The 17,149-nt window shown below is 47.1% G+C and overlaps 1 protein-coding gene across 11 annotated transcripts in view; it reads right to left on the bottom strand.

The window, feature by feature from the left end:
- Positions 1 to 1,420: 1,420 nt before the first annotated feature.
- The window catches only part of GLI2 (GLI family zinc finger 2), a 399,847-nt gene continuing 384,118 nt past the window's right edge, over positions 1,421 to 17,149 (bottom strand). For 10 of the 11 annotated variants that reach the window (XM_080600269.1, XM_080600275.1, XM_080600265.1 and 7 more), the window contains 4 exons: positions 15,745 to 15,909; positions 11,131 to 11,412; positions 7,468 to 7,804; positions 1,421 to 6,599 (listed from right to left, as the gene is read on the bottom strand). In XM_080600269.1, the coding sequence (XP_080456395.1) occupies positions 4,243 to 6,599; positions 7,468 to 7,804; positions 11,131 to 11,412; positions 15,745 to 15,909 (3,141 nt within the window). In that variant the 3' untranslated portion in view covers positions 1,421 to 4,242. The remainder of the gene's footprint in view (positions 6,600 to 7,467; positions 7,805 to 11,130; positions 11,413 to 15,744; positions 15,910 to 17,149) is intronic. The other variant, XM_080600274.1, reaches the window with a different exon arrangement.

Genomic DNA, 17,149 nt, shown 5'->3' on the forward strand with positions numbered 1-17,149 from the left:
TTTTCATAAGGGAGATGATCAATTAAAAAGAGGGTTAATTGAATATTACGATGTTCTCACAGTTGTATAAACACCAAGGGTCTGGCTTACAAACACCAGTTGTGGCAGAAGGTTTATTACCTTCTTACTGTTGGACAAATGAGCCTTTCCATCTCTGTTGATTCCAGGATGGCTGGGCAGTAAAAAAGTGTATGCTGGTACATGACCTCGGGTGTATTCCTAGGAAATATTGACCCAGTTTAAGTAATAAAGATGTTCTTACACAGGCAGAGGTGTGCCCTGATCAAACTCTAAAGTGAAATACTGGCTAGAAGTGGCATTTGATCTAGATTAGAGACTCACTTTAAGCGTTTGAAGTAGAAAAGCAGTAGGAGCTGATCTGAGTCTCCAAAGCCTTTTGTCAATAGAAAAGCTCTGAACTATTTCCCTTTAATAATATTACTGCATTTTAAAAAATGTTATTTGTGTAGTTCTTGGACAGTACAGAAGGGTGTGATATTTATCCAATGGATTTACAGACTAACAGGATCATTAACACGTTAATCAACATCTTGTTCCCTGGCTCAACCTCAGACTGCTGAGACTGGTGCAAGAGTCACAAGAGCATGGGATTCACCTCATCCTGTGATAAATGAGGGGGATGACAGATGCCTTCCAGAGGACAATCCACCCTGTCCTACGTGTCTAAAACAGGAAAGATTAATTGTGTTTTAGGGCATGTCCATCTCTTGCCACTGATTATGAGGGAACCCAGATTACGGGGTGAGGATTTGATCCAAACTTACCTGATTCTACTGATCAGCTCAGCAGGGATCTTGCCTGAAGCAAAATGAGGACATCCCTTCAGTCACTTGAAACTTCTGGTTCATGTGCACAAAGTGCCATGGCTGATTCACACACCAACTGCTTTTCTTAACAGCTGACTTTATTCGAAACTCATTGCTGTGCCCATAATGCTCACCTATGAACAGCCTCCCCAACTTTCGCTAAAGCTCTCACCCAGTCCGCATCCACCCACGTCTATGAAATCAAATTGAAAATCAGTCTCTCAAGTGGCTGAGCTAACTCTTGCCGCAGTCAAAGGAAAGCTGCTCATCAATGAGCCAGACCAGGCTCTAACTGGATCATGACTGAGAAATCTGTTGCTTACCAGGTCGTTTCCCATCACGTACATAGCGGACAAATTAATTTTTCCTTACTCCAAACCCAAATTTCAACTAATCACTATCATGGCTTATCATGGCTTTGCTGATCTGAACCCAGGCAGCATCATGCAGTGGCTCACACACCAGGCCCATCCATCTCCTCACCACCCATTCCTAGGCACCACCCGAGTCCGTCTGACTGTGCTGGTGTGGCAATGCCAGACCAATGCCAACCACCATTATCAATAAAAGGCAGTAACAACAGGCACAAGGAATTATGAAAAAAATTACTTTTTAATGTACAAAAGGTTTATATACAGTTTCAGCATGTTACCTCTGTTCTTATGATGTAGAAAACAGCTAAAAATGTTCTTAAGATATAAATTTGACAGAACAATTCACCTACCGTACTTTTAGTAATGATGTCTTCTATACATAATATATACAGTGCTGGAATGGTTATTATAATACTATTTCAGTAAATGAAGGAAGACCACCACTGGAAAGTCTGAGAAATCTCAAGTCATTGGAGATTTGGTTTTGCTTTTGCATTTGATCTTTTGCAAATGAGTTATCTGTGAAGAGGGACTCAGTAGCCACCATTGCCCTATGCAGCTGTTGAAAAAATCAGATTAGCAGTCAAAGGACACACAAAGGCCTGATCCATCTCAGCACAAGGGATGCCCAGTTGCACTCCAAGCGTCCAGGACAACATACAACATCCTAAAATACGTACTGCCCTCTTTTCATAAATGCAAAGGCAAGGGCAAGGTCGGTAACTGCAGGAGAATATATACAGCGGACTATAAAACAATCCCTTTACATACATCTTTCACGGGAGACACAAATAAACAGCCAGGCACCTTGCTTTGCTTTCCTGTCCTCACACCCCCAGGACATCAGTGGAGTCACGGGGGCTCGAGGTGTGAAGGCCAGGGGTGAGAGCATCCTGTGCACACCCTTTGCATTTGGGATGAGGTCAGGTGAGATCGCAGGATGCTGAGCAGCACCTCCCTGCGCCAGCTGTGCCCTACCTGGCAGCAGGGCTGAGCCAACCCAGCACTGCCAACCGTGGCTGCTGGGGTACGAAATACTGCTTAGTTTGCCTGGAGGTAACACGTGGCATTTCACAGCAGCTCCTGGTCACGCTGGGAACAGTGAGCCTGGCACAACAGCTTGTGCAAAAGGAAAGCAGGGACGTTAGGACACCAGAAAGCACCTCTACAGAGCTGCCCCTGTCCAATGCAAGGGACAGAGTCAGAGGCAAGTGAGAACATCGCATCAGTATGGAGAGGAGAGGGGAGATGGGAAGGAGAGGCTGAGGCCCTGAAGATGTGTTTGGTCAAACTGTGAGAACCTGGGGAGGATGTCAACTTTTTCCCTTCCCTTCAACAAACAGGGCACAAAGTATTTGGTGCTGTGAGAGCAGTCAGAAGTTAAACAAGTCCTCCTGCTCAAGTACATGCACCCCACCACTTCTACCCTTCTGTCTAATGACAACAAAATAAATAATGCAACAAGATTGACTTCAGTGCCAGGTGAGCCTGGCCTTGGAAACAGCTAATCGTTACTATAAGCAGTTGTATTTCGGTGGAGGATTTGGCTTTGGGAGGCCCTGCTCCTCCCATCTCTTCCCCAAGAATGTTTGCAGGATATTCTCACAGACAGAGCCGCTATTTTGATTCAAATACCTGTTTTGAGACTACCCAGATGTTTGCCTACACTGCAGACTGCAGGTGCAGCGCTGAACTGAACCAGCCTGGGTACAAAGAGCAGTTTGTGGGTTGTCCAGGGTATACTTTTTGGATACAGCAGCTCTTTTCATGCTGACCAAAGTGGTGGGACACATTAATGCAGCACTGGGTCCCTGCCAACAAGCCTCCTTGCCGGGCAGGGTTTATTAGCTCATGCTTGGCCTCCTGTTAGTGCAGTCACGTGCCTGGCGTGTACACGGAGCCCGGGCAGAACCCTGCATGCAGTAAGTGAACCCTGGCCAGACAAACCAGCTCCCACAGCACTGCCTGCAGACTGGGCTGAAACAATCAAAACCTCTCTCCATCACTATCGCTTTTCTATACGAGCACCTTAGCTTGGAAAACCCAAAAGAAAGCGAAGCTGTTGCAAAGCTGCAGAGGGATATGGTAATGCATGCTTCAGAAATCTGACATTAAAAAGATATTCAGGGCCCCTGCAGACAGTCCCCGTGCCGCTGCCGCTCAGAGGGCGCACAGGTATGCGCGTGTGTCACTCTGCATACTGCAGCCGTCCTGCCACGGGGGATTATTTCCCAGTGATTGCTGTTCCCAGGCCTCTGCTCCACTCTGCACTTGATATAAACCACGTTGTAAACACATCTGATCAAAGTGTGCATTCACCTTTCAAGTGTCTCATCAATGTGTCTTTCCAATGTTTTCTCAGAAACACCACTATGTTTTTATAAATGTACATTTTATATACGCTTCTGGCAATACACTATATTTGATTTTTAAAGGAAGAGAGGCCTTGGCTATTTAACATGAAAGCATGGTAAGGCACTTTGCTGAGAAGCCATTTGGAATCGATGCTCTTTGCAAGGTACAAAGGTATTTACGGTATAAAACAATACTGCTGGCAGAGGGCTTGTTTGGAGACTTAACACTGCTCTCATCAGAGCAGAGTACATAGTATGGCTTTTATTCTGATCAAACCTACGTCCTCCCGTTTCTTTCTGGGGCGGGTTGAAAATTGAATTTTTGCAAACGTAACTAATGGAAAATGACGGGGAGCGCTATCTACAGGGCTGCCAAGGAGGGAGGGTTTCGTCTTGAACCACGCTCATGCAGTCTCCTAGCTTGGTGGCAATACCATTCAGTGCTCTGGGAAACCAAGCCAAAAATAATACTAGAGGTGCACCCTTGCGGTGCTGAACTGCCTGGATGTAGTTTACATAACTCTGTACAGAGACTTTTAAAAAAATTTTTTACTTTGAATCCCTTTAATGTATTTAATACTTAAAAAAAAAATCTACTCTATTGAAACAGATTATTTTTCAAAAGCACATTCATAAAACTGCTCCACACAGACCCCTTGGATAGCGCTCAGGCCTTGTGCTTTACTGTTAGGACATCATGTTGAGAAATTTACTCTCTTCCGCCAGCGTGGTCAACATGGAGCTCATATCGCCTATTGCCATATTGCTTATTCCCGTGGGAATGGTGGGCAGTGTCAGAGAGTTTCGTGGAGTCGTCAGGCGAGAGGAGTTCTGGGAGAGGTTCTGCAGGATGCTGGGGCTCAGGGTTCCCGACATCAGGCTCGAGTGGTCCCCATCGTCCATGATGGCATCAAAATCTATCTGGGGTGGCTCAAGACCTTGCGAGTCCACCGTGCTGGACACCTGGTTCGCGCCCGGGGAAGGCAGCGCAGCCGGCTTGCCGTTCAGCGCGCACTGCTGCTGTCTGACCCTGCAGTCCGCCTGATTATCAAAGCTGCTGTTTTGTTCGTACATGTGGATCTGGCCGTAATAGTACATCAAATTGTTTTCCCTCGTGCCGTCCGCACACTGCTGGGCCAGCGCGGGCAACATGTCGCCGGTTCTTTTGTGCACAGCCTCCGCTGCCTCCTGGCCCGGGCTCATTGTGTTTGTAGGGTGGGGAGTTCTCATGTAGCCCAGCTGCTGCACGGTGCGGAGGCCGCGGGCTCTGCTGCCCGGGCTCGGCTCGGGTGGGGGACGAGGCTGGACCATGCCGGCTGGGTACGGCTGCGCCGCCGAGCCCATCATGCTCTGCTGGGGCTCATAGCTGGGCTGGTTGGAGGGCATGATGGGCTGGTGAAAGGCCTCTTGAGCCATGGGGAAGTTCAGGTGGGTCTGCTGAGATGAGTAGTTCTGCTGACTCGGTTCGTGCATGACCTGGTTCAGCATAGTGCGCTCGCTGTTGCTGCTGACCATTAACGAAGGGTCGGTTGCCATGTCCATTTGCTGAGGGTGAAGGTGGGGTCCGGGCTTTGCTGCCATGCTGCTACAAGAAGGAGAGATCTGATTTGGGTTGCTGCTGATTGCGCTGGGGCTCAGCATCTGATGAGGTTGGTTATAGCCTGTGTGCGAGCCCAGATCGGCGTTTATACCGGGGCCTAGGCTCATCGGCTGCTGCCGCAGCTGCATACAGTTTAGCCTCTGACCGTCCATGCCCACGTTTCTTTGCATAAAGCTCTGCTGTGTTACATTCATGCTGTTCTCTGGTAGCTGCATCTGCTGCTGGTTGTAGCTCTGGTACTGACCAAAGTTCTGCTTCTGCTGCACCACTGCTAAGTTCCCTTGTGAAAACTGCTGCTTCGACTGATTGGACATCATATCAACCGTACCCGAGCTGACTTCGTTCCACTGGACAGGCATGTTATTTTTATTCATGTCTGAGGGAGCGTCAAAGCTCATGGGACACTCTGCCATCATGGGCCCCAAATGGCTCATGCTCGCCTCAGCCACCGCCATCCTGCGCTGGCCAGGAAAGGCCGGGGGCTGCAGCTTCCCACCTCCCTGGAAGTTCTGCATCTCGTTGCCGTACCCCATGGAAGTGCTCTCAGCCGCCGTCCCGTTGTTCTGAGACTTGATGTACTGTACCACGTCATCTGGCAGCATAATGTCGTCGTCTCCAACGGGTGCCTCTGCCTCCCCAGACATGGCTTCCATGGCGATGTTTTCGCTGATGCTCAGCGGCCGGGGAGAGTAGGTGTGCCGGGGGAGGCTCCCGTCGGAGCGCCCGTAGCTCTGGAGGCTGAAATTCCTCCTGTCTGCGGGGTGTGGAGGATGGAAGGGGTTCATGCTGTTGGTGCTGTTGAAGCGGTGAACTCGCGGGAGGGCCTGAGGGTCTCCAGCAGGTCTCCTCACTGGGTCACTCGCCCGTCTTGTGCAGTTGCCTGGAACCTCATGTGGAAATGCTGCAGCAGATGTGTAGCCATAGGTATTGCCATCGCTGCAACGCCTGGGGCCTGGCGGGAGGCGGATGGAGGGCAAGGTGGGCTCTGGCCCATCCATTAGTGAGATCCTGTTCTTCAGGGTCATCCTCTCCATGTTCGGCAGGGGAGTCGGAGGAGGGCCCCCTGTAGCAGCAGCGTACTTGGCTTTCAGCCTGTAGTGCTGAGCTGGCGTGAGGTTTAGCAGACCCGGCATCCCACTGCACTGGCTCGCCTCGCTTGACCGACGGGAAGCGTCAGTTGAAATCGGGTCATAGGAGTCGGCAGAGCTCGTGTTATTGGGACGGTGCCCGAGCTGCGAAGCCTCGCTGGAGCGGCGGCTGGAGAAGTACGGGGAAATCCCTGATGATCTGCGGCTCACAGTGTAGGCAGAGCTGATGGTGCTTGTCGTACTATCACGGCGCTCGTTGAGTTGGTTCAGCATCGTAACCTCATTGACAGACAGCTCCATTATTCTTGGATTAGGCAGCGTAGCAGAAGAACCACTGCTATTTTCTAGAACAGAGCCTGAGAGAAAGGTTGTGGGGAAGGAAAAGGTTTAGTTAGCTGAGAAATTCTGCTTGGTAGTTTTCTAGGTGCTGAAACAGAGACACAGTAAGCCACCCCCAAACATTTTATAGGAATGATAGTGAATTTCATTTGCTGCTAGTGAATTCAAAGCTTCATCTACAGCTCTGTGTTTATGCACAAAGAGCAAGAAGTCTGGGGAGAGAAGACAAGTTATCCCTGCTGCAGAGTATTTGCAATGTGTACCCCCCATTGGTGCTCAGTTGCTGAGGAAGTCCCTCCACATGAGCTTTTCTTAGTGGGAAAAAAAAAAAAAGCAGGACTAGTGTGAACAGAGTCATAGAAATTAGAGGAGCACAAAGGGATCATAGAGACACCTTGATCAGGAGCCACCAGTCAGTGGAAAACTAGCATACGAAGCTGTAGGGAATAGCCACGAGCCCTCGAAGTGACAGAAGGCCTGCTGGAGCAAGATCTGGGATGGAGGGCTTGCCTGTATTGCTACTATGCTCCAGCAGTTTCCCAGGAGGCACATCAGCCCTTGGGGAACTGTTACTGCTGGAACAAATCCAAGCAGGCTTGTGGCTGCCACTGGGATGCTGAGGACACCTGCAGTTGGGTTCTGGACAAGCCCAGGAACAAGAGACCTTCACCTCCCTTCATAGCTGTGCAGTCTGGATTTCTATTGCACATAACCAGATGGCTGTGTTTCCACCCAAGCTTTCCATTTTACCTGACATCTCTATTCAGCAAGGACTGACTCAGAGGCTGTAAGAAATGATCCTCTCTCAGGGCCAACTCTTAGTTATGAGACCTGAGACAAGCTGTGGAGGGTTCCTACAGGACAAGGCCCAGGCCCACAGCTTACCGTTTCCTGAGATGGGAGGCAGCTTGGTGTTTCTGGCTTGTGGAGCTGGGCTCACCCATGAGCAGGAATCCTTAACTGTCTTGAGTTTCTCTTTCTTGAGCTGTTCAAGTCGTTGCATCGTCGTCATGTGTTTCCTTAGCTGCAGGCTGACTGTCGAATTACCAGATGAGACCGTTGAGTCCACAACAGGAGCGTTGTCATCCAACGCCGTCAGATCTCCCAGACTTCCCCCGCTGTGCATGTTCATTTCTACTCCACTGTCATTGTTGTTGGTGCTGCCAAGGGGTGACGGTTCACTGCTGCACGACGACTGGCCACCAGGACTGGACTGACACATCTTGGGGAAGGAAAAGAGGAGGAGTTGGACAGGTGGAAACAAAACAGGAGCCCAACATCTCCAGTGGGCTCCATGTTTGGCCCTATCCCAGGTGCACAGAGGAACCAAATGATGTTCCACCAAACAATGAAGGGACAGATGCTTCTTGAAGAGAAGAAGCACACTACCTGGTTGTGCAAGGTATGTTGCAGCAAGCACTGGCTTATCTAACACAGGATCAGGGCCTAAGTATTTCAGACACAATGTATTTCTGTCTGTAAAATACCCTAACATATAATTACGCTAGCTGACAAACTTCCCAGCCAGGTATAAACCTGGTTTACTGTTTGCAAACTCCCACTTGCAGATAAGAGATAAGCAGCATAAATGCTTATTTTATTTACATTAGAAATTGCATATCACATTGAGAAGTTTATTTGCAACAGACACTAAATAGTCTGAACTTGCTCTGAGGCAGCAGTTGCTGCTGCCCGACAGGATGCCTGGCTTCTCTGCTCGAGGCCCATGCTCCAGCAACTGTCAGAAAATGGGAGTGCTGAAAAGGCAACATGCTTTGCCCCGGGCCAAGGTGGGAGTGCAGGGGATGTTTTATTTTGCCCTGTAGTAGCCCTCATAGGCAGGGCTGACTGGCTCTGATGGCCTCACAGCCCTTCAGTTGGGATGATAGAGATTGAGATCCCACAATTTTATGGGAGCTGTGATGCTGAGAACAACGTGACAGGGAGAGTCCTCGAGCATTATGCCCTCCCCTTTTTGCCCTTGAGCAAATATCCCCTGTCCCTCCCCATTGCTCTGCTCTGCACCCCTCTGCCCCCTCCCTGTGGGGTTTGCTGGAGACAGGAGATCTGCTGGAGACCATGACTTATGCAGCTATTTTAATACAAAGGATTTATTTGCTCACCTTAGTACCGACTGTCCTTAGGAAGGTAGAGTAAGGAAGGGTAAGTGGGAATAAAGAACAGGTTGTTAGGACAAAGACAGCATTGACAGAAAAGACCGTGTTAGTAAAAGGAGGAAGAGGGGAATGCAGAATACAATGCAAATTGCAAGCATCTCCTCCTCCCATACCCTGTCTTCCCTGCCACAGACTTATAGAATGGTTTGGGCTGGAAGAGACCTCTAAAGATCATCTAGTCCAACCCCTCTGCCGTGGGTAGGGACACCTCCCACCAGACCAGGTTGTTGAAGGCCCACCCAATCTTGCCTTGAACACTTCCAGGGATGAGGCATCCACAGCTTCCCTGGGCAACCTGTTCCAGTGTCTCACCACCCTCCTAGTAAAAAGTTTCTTCCTGACATCTAATCTAAATCTACCCTCTCTGAGTTTAAAACCATTACTGCTTGTCCTATCACTACAGGCCTTGGTAAAACGTCTCTCTTCGTCTTTCTTACGAGCACCTTTTCAGTTTGTAGGCCCAGATAAAAACCCCTATGAGAGACTTCCCACCAGTCTCTGTACGTTTGGGACTAGACCCAAAGCAGGGTCAAAACAAGGGGCCTTGGAGCGATGGGAACCAGTGAAGCATCTCACACCTCCCACCACCCTGACCCTAACCAGGAAAGAGATGGAAGTGAGCCCTCCAGGTCATATGCTGCCTGTTATATACACATAAGTAAAAGCATTGGACAGGGAGAGCATAGAGGAAGATCCGACCCATGGACCCTGCTGCCAGTGAGACTCCTTGGCTGCAGCCCTGTAAGCGCAGAGCTGGGAAAACAAGCTCACACCTTCAGGAGAAACCGGGTGGGGAACCAGTTTTGTGTCCATGTTTTCATAATCAAAAAAGAAACACACAGAGGAAGAGTACTGGAGAAAGGTCATTCTGTCCAGTGGTTCTCACAGTCTGTTTTTATAACCCAGCGCTGAGTGTCAGTAAGGTAACACTGTTCCTTTAGTCAGTAAGAGACAACTTGGATGTGAAAATACTCAACTCCTTCCTAACTGAAACATGAAACTCATTACTAACTTGTCCAGAGGCACATCCCTTAGCCTTCTCCAGACAATCTTTGTACCTTCAGGGCATGTTGTTTGATTGGAATAACAATCTTTTAGCTTGGAATCAAATCAAGAAAACATGTATTTTGGAGCTTAAAGTTTTTTCAGCTACAGCAAGAAGTTTGGGGACTATATTTACACCCTCCTGCACAGGTGAAGGCCATTTCTGCCGTATCCAGCCCATACCCTGCCCCACTCTGAGCTGGTACAGGAGATCAGAACCCTGGGTATGAAGGTGAAGATAATTATAAAAGGTAGCGGTGCTCCTGTGTGTTCATTGCCCCTTCTCCGTCACCAGCAGCAGTGTGCTGAGGAGCAGGCAGGCTTCCTCGACAGGCTGGAAGAGCCTTGAATGCATTTGGGCCCACCACTATACATACTTCGTTAGCACCACTGACCATGCTACTGCCTACTGTGGAGCTGCTGTAACGGCCATAAGGCTGTTAAATGGTCTTTGTTTCTGCTAGTGGCAACTCATGGGGCTGTAAAGCATGATCATGGTTGACTGCAAGCCCATGCTCTGTGGGCCACAGAAGGACTATTCGTTGTAGCTCACTTGTTTATTCCTGGCACCACTTTCCCACCCTGTCATCCCACTACAATTTTCTTTGGCAGCTGGGGGTCCTGCAGTGAACTTGTATACTCTTGAGCTGAGTATACTCCTCTAGCTGAGCCTTCTTGAGCAGGGGTTGGACCAGATGACCTCAAGAGTCTCCTGTCAACCCCATTGATTCTGGGCTTCTCTGTGCGGTGGACAGGCCTGAAGAACTTAACTTCAAGATACCCAGCAAAAATAAAACAGCTACTTATATCCCCATCAGCTTCAGCAGACCACAACATCAGGCCACAACAGCATGTGCCAGCAAAATTGTGCTGCAGCAGCCTGGAAAGAAAAAAAGGGAAAAGAGTGGGGAGGAGAACGAAGAGAAAAGGGATGGACTTCTGCTTCAAGACACATTCATTGATCTGTTTCCTATGTCTGTTGCTCAGTTTAAATTGGAGAGGAGGGTAAAGCTTATTTGACCATAACTCTGTGATACTGCCATGTTTTACCCATGTGCACAGCAAAGGCAGGCCAAGCTTGATACCAGGCATCACGTGGTCCCCGTGACTCGGGGTCCGGTGGGAATTTGTGATGCTGGGTAGGAAGGTTCAGAATGTACTGCACTGGGCCCTGACCTGCAGTCTCATCTCTGGACTTGATCTCTAGGGTGCTGGCAGGTGAAGGGCAACTGTGGGCAGAGGTAAATCGCATGCAAATGCTTCATGCCCCCATTGCACTGGAGAAATTAGGGCCCATGTGATTTCTGCCAAGAGCAACCGCTCTTACCACAGAATTCTCTGTTTTTATCGTTTTGACTTGTAAGCAATCCTCCATGCTCCTCGTGGTGCTGTTGGCCTCGGGGCTCTCCTCTGAAACCTTGCTGCTTTGCTTGGCGCTTGCCTCGTTGTCCCCATTTTCCTTGAGAGGAGGTGGCCTTGGGTGAACGTCATTGCGCTGCTTCTTCGTGACATGGGCATCAGGCCCATGTACGGTCTTGACGTGTTTCCTGAGGGAACTAGGGTCTGTGTACCTCTTTGTGCAGCCAGGGATTTTACAGACGTAGGGTTTCTGCAAATACAAGCAGATATTGTGTTATATTTAGAGTAAGTTCAAATATTCCAGGTACATTGTATGGGCCAAGAGAATACGGTGAACATGGCTGCTGGCAGCAGCAAAACGTGGAGCATCTGCTCCACAGGGTTTTGTAAGACCAAGATCTCCAAGATATGATATATGGGCTGCTGATGATCCATACAGACATGGGCAGTCATTTGATGTTGGCTAAACTCCTTGTTTTCAGTTGCTGGATTAAAAGACAGCTAAGAATTCATGAAATACTTTCCTAATACTACTTTCCCATGTATGTATTTGCTCGGGTGGCCACAGGAATGTTTTCTGATTATGGATGGGAGGGAGGTAATGTAGGGGACTGGCCATAACACATTCTCTCTGCTAAGGTGGGGTCTACACCATGAAAATGTCTGAGACCTTCTGGCTGATGGAATTCCAGTGAAACCAAGCCAGACTGGATTCACCCTACCCAATCTATCATACCACTCCAGCACCTGTCACCTTGAAATCTGTTATTGTGCAAAACAAACCACAGGCATGCAATGTTTTTTTTTTTCTGATGATAGCACTCTAGTCCTGAATTCATGAATCATTGATTGCCACAGGAAAACAAGACTGAAGCCATGCTTCTGAAAACAGAAGTCAGCAAACAGATACTTTTCTTCTTTTAACTTTTTTTTTTTTATTGAGTTTCCAATTCCAAGTGCATTAACACCATAGTTGTTTGAGCTGGTGCTGCTGCGTTGGAAGCTCTGAATTCATCACAAGTTTCGCTTACAGACTCACAGCTACTCTAAGTATTTTTCTGCCAAGGCACTGGAATAGATCCACAAAAAAAAACAACAGATAGATGTTTGAAGGCTACCCAAGATGACCATTCCTATTCATTTTTTTATCTGTTTTCTAATTTCATCCAGAAGCTTGAGAGAAAAAATACAAAGGAGTGTATATTCTTTTCAGAAAGCCACCACCATCACATGAAAAACACTGAAAGTCTGTTTTTTATTCAAAAGCATGCTTCCTGGTTGATCTTGGCAGATCACTTGAACAAACTAAATCCTTGTAACACCACACTGGGGTAAATATTTAATATATTTTAAAGCTGGGTAAACCAAAACACAAAAAGTAAAATAGTTTGTTTATATATCTCATGCAACCCTTTGGATAAGGCATTATAGAAGTATTATTACTGCTATTAAAACCTATTTGAAAGAATAGACACCCTGCCTCCCCCAGTGCTGAAAAACCTACATTAAATAGTTCAATGATGTTTGGTAAGTTCCTTTAGACTCAATAGTTCTGATTTTCAGACACCAGTCATTTGGGTAATGTGATCACTCTGGCCTGGAAGGGCCAGACATTCCACCTAACGGGGTACAACCATCCACTTCATCAGGCCATACCTCCTGCAACCCAGCTGAGCACAACTGCTGATACCTTGGCACACCTTCATACACCCCTGCGTTATTCAAACACTAATGCAGTGGACACTAGTGAAGTCAACGACTTAGGTATCTCAGACACCTCCCTCCTACTCTCATACCCATACTGTGTGATTCTCCTTAAGGTGGAAGAATTGGAGGCCTCCCCAGGAACTCAGCATCACCAGCATCTATTTCTGCATGTTACTCCTGTTTAGCTTGAACTGGAGAAAATATCACTCTGAGCCTTTGGCTGACGGTGGACTCATGCCACTCTACTGTGTATGCACTGGAGAGTGATCTCAGGATGAAAACCCCTTTTCCAGGAGTGACTTTGAAGGTGTGCTCTGCAGTGAGCCGAATAATCATTGAAAGTTTAAAATGAAATAGTGCATGTGACATTTCAACAATCAAACAAAAGACAGTGTGGTAATATATACCCATATATATGTTTGAATAATACGCCTATGTCTTGTTGCACAATGATAAAGACAAATACAGGGAACCTGGAACTGCCCCCTTAGAGGAGACATGGGTGACTAACTCTGAAACTGTGGTGTATCCCACGTAAACACGGAAAGCAGAGGAAAATATTTGGTAGGTAGCTAGGAACCACCATAGAGTTACCAATGGGTAATGGGAAATACTTGCAGCCACAAAGTCCTGCTTTGCATCCATGTGGTTTTGTGAGCCAGGGTGTCAGTGTATTTTGCTAACCCATTGGTCATTTCCAAAGCTGGTTGCAGGACCCTCACCTGGGCCTGCTGCCCGGTGCAATAAGCTTTGCCATGAGGGACATCATCTGTTGCAAAGGATCATGTTGTATGTTCCTCAAAAAGAGAATATCAAATATATGGCCCAGAGACCCATTACATGCAGATCCCTCACAAATCTCTGGGCATGCCTCTGCTGTATCACAGAGGGATGAAGAGCAGTTCGGGAGTGAGTGTGACCTCAAAAGATCCCACAGTGCCATGTAGCTCGCTTGGTAGGACTCAGCTGACTTCCTACCTGTTATCTGAGTCTTTAATTTGTGTTGCTGGATACAGCCTAAGCCAAGCATCAACATATTAGATCAGGGTCCACAAGGAGTTGGATGCTTCTGCCCTACAACTTCATCTTTACACACAGTGGGAACCAAGAGGAGCAGAACTTCAAGTGTGTACAAGCTCTGCTCTGATGGTGGAAGGAGTTGTCACAGACCTAGTACAGGTACTGATCTGGATCACATGGGAAACTGAACTCATTTGAAGAAATGGTATTTAATAACACAGACAAAGGCAAAATTCCACATGTAGGAATGTGGGACACCAGCTGAACAAACAGAAGGTGAGACTCTAGTCTGTCTAGGAGGGATCCTATTTTATGCGGTCTATGGGCAAAATTAATTCACATGCTGCTTTCAGTGTGCACAAACTGGGCAGAGAGAATCTGTATCCATCACTGAAAGTTGTGTGAGAAGTCTTGATCCATCCACATCAGGATCCTTAGGGATGGAAGAGAGACACAAAATTGATTTAAGACACGAAAAAAAATACTGCAGTAGTGGGAGACTTCAGTGGTTTGATTGACTTACTTAGTTTATGAGAAAGAAGATGAAGAGTGACTTAGCACTGTAATGTTGTGGAAGGGAAACAGCAACAACGAAAGGGACATTGGATCCAGCACTGGAGAAAGTCAGAGAAGGCATCCAGGGCTAGAAGAAAAGCAATTTCTAATACCTGAAACTTTATCAGTGAGATTAAATCAAGACTACCTACCTTCCAGTAGAATAAGCTTTAACAGAAGTCAAATTATGTTTTTATCAAAGACCAGTTACTGAGAATGCAGGCTGCTCAGCAGGCGAGAGGTTGAATGTCTTGGTTGCTCCTGACCTCAAGGTCTGCATAGCCTTGAATCAACCCCAGCACAGATACAGGTTAATTTTAACCCACGTCCTGCTGCGGAAATGGCTCACTGGCAAAGTACAATCCTGATATTTGGGTTTAGACCTCAAACAACTTAAAATAATACCAGGATTCAGGTCACTCGTCGGGTCCATCTCAGCATCACACAGCACAGAAGGGCATCCTAGAGTTTGAATCCTTATTCTGACTCCAACAGAAGAGCTTCAGCCTACAGAGCTCTGGTTATCGCTGACAGATATTATGCCAGAGATAGAAATACTCCGCCAAAGCCCTTTGTAGACACAGCATCGCTTTAAAAAGCTGTCATCTGTGGCAATTGCGTTCCATTCTCCAATAGTCTATATTTAACTGTTGCAAATTAGGCTACAGACTGAATTCTTCATGGCTGCAAACATTATTAGAACTTTGGAGTGTTGTTTTTTCTTCCCCTGTCAGCTAATTAGTGGTAATATAAATTTCAATCGTTGGCCATGGTTGATTGCAACAGACCATCACATGCGTTACAATAAAGGCAATTTCCTCTGCTCCCCTACTACTAATAGTGGGTCTTAATTAGCCAAGGTTAACAAAGCATTGCATTGTGCTCTATCATTGTACATCAAACGATGGAGGGAGTATTATTTCCAGAGCATCAGGATCCAGGGTAGCTGTTATACTACTGCAGGTCTGCACCACAGTAACATTAAACACCACATGCACAAATGTACAATCCTATTCACACTATTAAAAATTATAATTTTGGAAAATGCTCACTTTCATTTCCAAAGACGATTAAAAAGTTTGCATACTTTAACATCTGTTTATGATTTCAAACATGGCTTTCATAAATATAAAGCTAATGTGGTCTGGCTCTCCAGCAAAATAAATCCTATTAAAAAATAAGAAAAACCTCTCATTACAGTAGGTTTCTTTTTACATGAGTCCAGCATGTAAAATGTATGTTTATTGTCAGCAAAATTAAAAAAAAGCCCTCCGTTGAGCTGCGGTGAGCCCAGGCTTACCTCATTGGAATGCGTCCTGTTCTGGTGCTTGGCTCTATCTGAGGCATTGGAAAAGGCTTTATTGCAGCCTTCATGTTCACAGACGTAGGGTTTTTCTCCAGTGTGGGATCTCAGGTGTGTCTTTAAGTTCTCCAGGCGGGAATAGGCTTTGGAGCAACCCTCAAACTAAAATAAAAAAACACAAGAGGACTGATTAATTAACCAGAAAAATTTGATTTTCCCCCTGCCTAAACCCTTCTCATCTGTTTCTCATTCTTTCTTTTTTTTTTTCTTCCCTTTAAAGGGCTTGTGTTTTAGGGAACAACATCCACTTTGTTGGGAGAATTCCGCTCCCAAGGCAGGCTGAGAGTTTGAGCAGTGACTCATGTTTAAGGTGCTGCTCCTTATTGGGTACCCACCTGACATTTCAACAAGAGACTGCTTTTTCGAGCAGGGTTGAACAGCCGTCTGTTCCTCCCAGGGCTCTCTTAGGTATCCCTCTGCAGCTAACATACTCAGAAACGGAGGCCCTCTCCTTCCCACCCAGAGAACTGACAGCTTCTCAGCAGCTTGACCAGCCTCGCAGCTTCCCTAGCCCCAGAGCTGGAAAGACCACACCATTCTCTAACACACAAGCAGAAATCTAGCAACCTTTGAAGTTTCCCAAATTACAGCTTGGGTCTACTCTTGGAGGATGCTGTGGTCAGGCTGTCTGACATTACCAGTTTAAAAAACAAGACTCTCAATCTTGAAGACAGATGGATTTTTGGATGACACTACAGGCCAGAAGCCTTTCTCCTGGAAGGAAACCAGCTGCCCACACAACGAGAAGGAGCAGCTTGGGAGATATGGTCAGGCTTCAGGTGGTGGAAGTCCTGCCACCCTCTGCTCGGGCCGGGCTGGACGTTTCTCCCTGCACCTGCCCTTGCAGCAAGGGAGGATATCGTCAGTCACTCATACCCAGGAGGCTGTCTTAACTGCTTTTTTGATGAAAAAAGTGGGAACTTACAAACACTGAAAGAGGTTTTAAGAAACGTAAGTCTCCCTTCCAAATTCTGGCTAAATGTGGCACTCACTGTTCAGCTTGGAGAGCTGCAAATCCTGTGCTGCAATTCCTACACGAGCATCTTATAATATACGTTCGATTTCAAAGAGCAGTCCCTCCTGTTGTAATGTACGAAAGCCACAAGGTGTTGCATTTTAGTCAGACCGCTTAAATATGTTTGCAAGTCCAGTCCAGCTGTGGCAGGATTTTGTTTTGTTATGCTTGAGTCTTAGTCAGTGAAAAAAAAAAAATTAAAATGTCATAGCAGGACAGGTCATGCTACAGCTGAGTGTCTGATTTCCCTGTGGGCAGATGAGTGGTCCTACACGTCTGTGCAACTGGCTCTTCTGGGCAGAGGCCAAAGGCAGCTGCATGCAGTAA

The sequence above is a fragment of the Anser brachyrhynchus genome (genome assembly GCF_964034855.1).
Source record: "Anser brachyrhynchus genome assembly, chromosome: 7".
NCBI classification, from domain to species: domain Eukaryota; kingdom Metazoa; phylum Chordata; class Aves; order Anseriformes; family Anatidae; genus Anser; species Anser brachyrhynchus.